The sequence below is a fragment of the Vigna unguiculata genome, chromosome 1 (genome assembly GCF_037176805.1).
Source record: "Vigna unguiculata cultivar grain cowpea cultivar isolate G323 ecotype 2 chromosome 1, ASM3717680v1, whole genome shotgun sequence".
Taxonomy (NCBI): domain Eukaryota; kingdom Viridiplantae; phylum Streptophyta; class Magnoliopsida; order Fabales; family Fabaceae; genus Vigna; species Vigna unguiculata.
This window is the reverse complement of record NC_140792.1, coordinates 39,601,630-39,608,443: the sequence shown is the minus strand read 5'-3', so window position 1 is coordinate 39,608,443 and position 6,814 is coordinate 39,601,630. Positions and strand designations below refer to the sequence as shown.

Genomic DNA, 6,814 nt, shown 5'->3' with positions numbered 1-6,814 from the left:
TGGGGGAGACAGTAAAGCACACATAAGTGGCAACTGTGAGGAAAAAAAGGAGGTTGAGTTGAGAAAGAACACTCATTTGAAGATATGAGAAAAATGATGATCATGTATTTGTGGAATGAAATTGTTAGCAGGTATATATGTTGTAAAATTGGAAAATAGAAAATTGAAATAAGATGATGAAATTAAGAGACATAATTAATTAATTTCACAAGTCTAAGCTTGACAACATCGAAAAGTACAAATATGTAGAACTATGAATAATAATAATAATACCATACTTTTGGTTTTCTCATCACAAGGATCATGGCTTCCATGTATATCCATTCACTCTCATCTCATCTCATCTCACAGTCTCACTTCCACTTTTCAGTACTTCCCACGCACTATCAGTCTACTACCAGTACCGCACTGTCTGCTTTTTAAGCACAGATGCATGATATCCCAGAATTTAATTTTAAACTTTTTCTTCTCCCTGAACAAACAGGATCCAAAGACAAACAGTCTATATAGACCAGATATAGCAGCTTTCACAAAAACAAAAGAAAAAAATTGACAAAGAAGAAAAAAAAGAAAAAACCCTAAATGTTGTGATACTAAATTAGACCATAACTCTAAAAGTTTATTAAGAGATCCCAGTTGAGGAGGAAGAGAAAAAGAGTAGAATTTTCGGCATGGCGTGAGAATTGAATTCCTCTAGTGAGTTGCACTTGCACCTGGAGGAGGGAGAGGATGATGAGGCAGTGGCATGGGTTGTTGCTGAGGTGGTGGACGCTTCCTTTTCTTCTTCTCGTAACTGATTCCTCTTGCTTTCGACTGCAGATCACGAACCTCGCGAAGGTAGAGTCTCACAGCACGAGCTCCAAAAGGGTTCGCTTCAGGTTTTCCTCCATTTTCCTCAAAAGCTGCACGCAACCGTCCTATCAGAGCGTCCAGGCTCCCCCAAGCTTGCCTCAGAGGACATGGACAAGGTGCTGGAGGGTTCGGGTGCCCGTAAAAGGGGCAGATCGGTGTGTGCACTTTCGTCTTCCCAAATTGATCCAGGTACCTACACTCATAGCAGAAAAAGAAAATACAGAAAAAAAAAAGTTTGCATTCAAAACAAACAAGCGCATGTATAATGGAAGGAAAACAATCTTGGTATAACCAGATGAATTTATGATGAATGACAGAAGTTTCCTTCCGTGTAATCTCTTAAGCTATCTGATTCTAGCAAGATTGGTTATTCTCAGGGAAGATAAGACTCGGAAAAGAGAAATAAAGAGAAAGAAGAGGTGCATGGTGTGTAAAAGTAGTTAAAAGGGTGTGTATTTGTATGAGGGTACCTTAGGAATTCGAGGACATGTGCACCGCTGCACCTTGAGAGGGAGAGAGGGGGTCGGTGATTCTTGAGGTATTGGCCAAAGGTGTTCCAGTCACGGCGTTTCTGGTTCTCGTAGCGGCTGCTGCTGGCGATGGAGGTGGAAGCAGCGGAGGAGGAAGAGGTGGCACTAGTGGTTAAGTTGGTGGTGGTGCTATTGGCGATGAGGTTGCAGGTGTTGTCGGAGTTACATGTGTCTATAAAGTCTTGAATATTTGAATCCATGGCTCTTTGTGGTTGCTTTGCAGATCCAAGGTTAATTGTTTGGGTTTTGTGTGTGTGTGTGTCTGGGAATAGTGTATCTGGGTTGCTGTTCTAGGGTTCCTAAGACAGTGACCAGAGTGAGGAGTGTGAGAGAGATGAAGGTTAATTGAGATAAACAATTACTATACTTATAGTTTGGATAACAGTTGAGGAAATGTCCTTTTGTTTGAATAATTTCTTTTTTAATGTTTTTTCCTTTTAGAAGTTACTGTAAATGAAAACAACAACCTTAAAGGGGAAAATTATTCAAAAAAAAAAAGGAAAAAAAAAGGAAAGGGAACAAAGTCTGATTAATTGTTGATTGGTGTTACAGAGCCGATGGGGTTTTTTCTATTTTTTTATTCAATGGGAGAGAAGAGAGAGAGAGATGGAGAGAGGTGACACACATGTACCTGCAAATGGTGAAGCAAAAGAAGATTTATTGATGTTGAGAATGTGATGAGATTGATGGGAGTGAGTGGCCCTGAGTGTTGAGCAATACTAGAAAGGTCACAAGGTGGTTTTTTTAGTAGCTTTGATTTCTGATATGGGTGAGAGATTGGGTTTTTTCCTTAAAAGGGTGGAGCAAACTCAAAATTTCATCGTTTCTTGTTAATGGTTGTGTTAATATTCTTTCTTGTGTTGTGTGTTAGGTAAGAGAGAGAGAGAGAGAGAGAAAGAAAGAGAAGAAGATGAAGAAGAAGATGATGAAGGAGAAGAGAGTTATTAGGGCTTTGGAGGAAATAGGAAAGAAAGGTTGGACAGTAGGTTTGGATGGAGACAGGAAAAAGTTTGAAGGGGTAAAAATGAGGGAATAACATGATTCTGTTTCTTGACCCTGTAGCCTTGAATGACAGTTCCTTCTCAATTTACCTTAATACCCCTACCAGTTTACCCCTTTTAACCTTTTCTTTCTCTCTACAAAGATCAAACTTTAATTTCTGACACCACCTTTGTCCACTTCTCACCCTCATTTTATATATATATATATATATATATATATATATATATATATATATATATATATATATATATCAATTTTTTAAATTCAAACCCTTTCTTTTATATAATAAAATTTTAAATGTTTTTTAAATTTACTCTCTAGCTATTTTACATGTGAATCAAACAAATCCCAAAGGAAGTCCTACTTTTAAAATATTATTCTGATATGATTTACATGTTGTTTAAATTAGAGGTATAAATATTGACCATAGGAAATGTTTAATGAAGTAATTTACTCTTCATATCTAGCTTAAGGAAAAAAAAATCACATTTTTATCCATTGATATACTAATTAGTATCCATGTGTCTTATAAATTTGAATACTGTGAGGTGATTAAATTTCATATATACTTGATGAAATTAAGAAGATGTATTACTAATTTTAAGATTTAGTGGTTCTTATTTTTTTTCTTCTTATATTTAGACATATGTAAAACCCCTAATTTTAGATAACCTTAATGTCAAGAATAAAATAAATTCCAACTTTTAATTTGTTAGCTGGGTGAAGAACATAAGTAAGCATGTACTTATTCTTATATAAGATATATGCTTATATTTAAATTAAAATAATTGAAATTTTTAATAATTCACTATTGCCATTGCTATTTCGATTTTCATAAGTAAAAGTGAATGAAAAAAATATAATACTTTAATAATAGAAAGAATGAAATTAATCCAAATTTTCACTCCTATTGAAGTTCCTTATACTAAATAATGTATCAAAAATTAATATGTCTTTTATCATTATATGATATATAATTCGTAAAAGGTTGGGAGTTAATCTGAACTTATATGTTATCTAGTTCTAATTTCTCTGTTTGCCTTTCATTGTTTTAGATTTTATTTTATTTAAACTTAATTGATCAAGTGTCTGAATAATTGAAAAGGACTTTAGAAAGAATATTATAGAAGAAAAAGGTTATTGATATGGTATTTGTTGGTACAATAAATGCTAGATTTAGTTACTCATCCTATGAATGTGAGAGAGCTAGACTCCTCATTCAAAATGGGCCTTGATGGGTTTCGGCTTGAAAAATTCAGACAAAAACTTATGACATAAATTAAAGTAAATTATTTTATAATCTAGCTTATTTAATTTGTTATATTAATGAACTTAAACAGACTTGATTTATGGGTTCTTAAAAAGAATTAATGTATAAAAATAAAAATAATATATATATATATATATATATATATATATCAAATTATTATATCGAAAATTAAAATTAATTTAATTAATATAATTTAAATTTGAAAATTTTATATTTTATTTGTAATTTATTTATTCATTTTTATTAAAAATATCAAGATCACTCCTTACACCAATATAAGATTAGACCGAAAAAAAATATATAAATCTTTTGAAAACGCAACTGAACTAATACAAATTTATTAGATACTATATTGCATAACTCTACATTGTACATTTTAAATTTTTATAACTAATTTTAATTTATTCAAACAGTGTTATTTAAATGACATATTATTTTTATTATTGTCTTCAATTTTATTTTTATTATTTATCATTATTATCATTACTTCTTCGTAAGTATTATTTTTTTATTACCAAAAAATTCACTTGATCATACATACTAGTGATAGTAAAAGTTGATGATGGATGACAAAATAGAGATAGATTATGGTTTGATTAACAGTGTGAAAAAAAAAAAAAGTGGAGTAAGTTGGACATTATTTATTAGTCAACATAGATCCATATACCATAAATTTATAACCTATAGAGGTTAAAGTGTGAACATATTCATTCTACAAAACTTTAATAAGTTTTTTTTTTGTTGCTATTTTATTGTGGTTTATAATATAATTAAGCATGTTGAATATAATTAAATATTTCTAGGTTGATTTTTTACTTAGTTAAATGTATTTTTAAAATTCATATTTAGCAATGCTTTCATAGGAACCAAACACACAAAAAAAAAATTAATGCTTTAAGTGTTCACAATAACTAATTAGTCACAATAATCAAATGTCACTACTATTAGTATTCATTATTTATTATTATCAGATATATTTATTACAAAAAAACAGCATTAAAAAATGATAAATAAGTTTACCTCAAAAAGACAAGCTTTAGTGAGCATGACATATTCAATTGGTCAAAACTTTTCATGTTTCTCAAAAGGTATCTTTTAAAATAAAATTAAATAAAACTTACCCCTTTATTCATGTTGTTGGTCTCCTCTTATACAAAGAAAGGTGAAGATATATGAGATTATCTTATCAATGTGGGACATTTTAGGAAAAGAAAAAGGTGAAGGTTAAGAAAAAGTGAGACTTTATTTCCTTCATGATTACATAACCAATTTTGTGGTTAAATTTCATCATAATAGAGATCATTTGGGTGTTTTAGGTAAAGGAATGAGTTTAGGTTTTGCATGAAGATTTTGAACAATGTAAAGAACACTTCAAGTAGATAAGTGTAATTTAAACTACTTCATTATCTTCTAACACATTTAATACCAAAAGTATTTCTACCATGATCAAGACAAAAGTTTATTTTAGTTTTTGAAATACTAAACTTGAGTTCTAAAGTTTTCATCAAATATTATTTTTATTTTTTATGTTTTTAAATGTTTTATTATTTTGTGCTTAATTTTTAATTGTCGGGAGAAAATTAAGCGTGGACACATACTTTACCTTTAAAAGTGGAAGTTACACGATGAAGTCACATCCTAAAAGTGATACATATATATAGATATTTAAATTGTTGATGTTTAAAGTGAGTCATAATTGGACTTGCAATAATACTAATTTTATCCCAAACTACAAGTTTTTACGAACATTAACTATACAGATTTATAGACTCAAGAAAATATAGCTTATTTTTCAAGAACTATATTTTACAAATTAAAACTATTATTCCAAACACACCACTTATTTAACAAACGACTTATTTTTCAAAAAAAAAAAATAACGAAAAAAGTTATTATTTTTGTTGTCACATATATGCTCTAACCATGATAAAAAAAGAAGAAGGTAAAATTAATGAATTTTTCTTTTTTATGTGTTGAAAGTAAATTAGAATACAATGGGAATTGACAATTATGTTAGATAAAATTTTCAATCTAAGAACTCTTCACTTAATTAAGAAAGGTTGTGCGTTTTTTTTTTCAAATGTAGGTACGTAAATAAAGAGTACAAGTAACTCTATTCTTTGTCATCTTTAAGTTTGTGATTGATTGGTTTATCAAATTTAGATTTTAGTCATCGTTAACCACTATGGCTAACAATGTGTGCTGTGCGTGAGAGTTTTATATAGAAGATATCTACTTTATTTAAGGATATGAGAATCCATGTGTACCTTATTATTATTATTATATATTCTTCTCTTTCATTTATAAAAACAATAATTTAATTTTAAGAAAATTATATTGTAAACAACATTTTACTGCAATAATTTTCTGAAAAAAAATTAACTTATTAAAAATTCAACCATCCTCGGCAATTTGATTTCTTTCTTATTAAAAAGGAAACAGAAAAGGTCAAACTAACAAACCACATGTTGATTGAATTATCTTCCTATGAGCACGTACTGTTACTGTTACAGATTTATATTCATCATCACCTTACTCACTGTTATTTCAATCGCCATCCCCTCTGTTGATATTCCGGTTAAAACCCTACACTTGAAAATATATTTACTACCAAAATTTTGTTAAAAAAACTTATATTTCGTATTAATTTTGTTTTGATTTTTTTTTAAAATATTTATAAATTTTGTTATGAAAAAAAATTTGCAAGAAATTGTTACCAATTTTTTTATAAAATATTTTGTATAAAATACTTTTCGTAACAAATTTTGTAGAAAATACTTACAAATTTAATAATTTTGTAAGAAATGATTATCCACGAAAAAATTATCTGTCAATTAAAATTCTTATAAAAAATGATAGAAAAAAAAATTTATAAATTTTTTTAACAAATTTGCAAAAATAAATCTCATGTAATATAAGAATTTTTAGTAATAAACTAAAAATAAGATAAAATATTTATTGAAAATTTTACATCTTATATAGAATAAAATTAAGTTAAAACATCATATAAATTTCATTGATATTAATAAAATTTGTTATTTGTTTGATTTATTATACCAATTATTATTTAAAGATTTATTATTTGTTAAACATATCCCGGTATATTGGATCATTATCGGATCATTTTTAATGAAAAAAAATTAATGAAACGGTAATTATT

At 28.6% G+C, this 6,814-nt stretch overlaps 1 protein-coding gene and 1 long non-coding RNA gene across 2 annotated transcripts; one reads left to right on the top strand and one right to left on the bottom strand.

Annotated features, from left to right (window-relative positions):
• Positions 1 to 248: 248 nt before the first annotated feature.
• LOC114175151 (protein LIGHT-DEPENDENT SHORT HYPOCOTYLS 4-like) lies at positions 249 to 1,597 on the bottom strand. The gene is made up of 2 exons (XM_028059922.2): positions 1,323 to 1,597; positions 249 to 1,045 (listed from the first exon to the last, which is right to left on the bottom strand). The coding sequence occupies exons 1-2, from the start codon at positions 1,580 to 1,582 to the stop codon at positions 694 to 696; spliced, it is 612 nt and encodes a 203-aa protein (XP_027915723.1). The 5' UTR covers positions 1,583 to 1,597; the 3' UTR covers positions 249 to 693.
• On the top strand, positions 906 to 1,766 carry LOC146888975 (uncharacterized). The gene is made up of 2 exons (XR_014994684.1): positions 906 to 1,041; positions 1,230 to 1,766. It is a non-coding gene; the product is annotated as an uncharacterized LOC146888975 (long non-coding RNA).
• Positions 1,767 to 6,814: the final 5,048 nt, after the last annotated feature.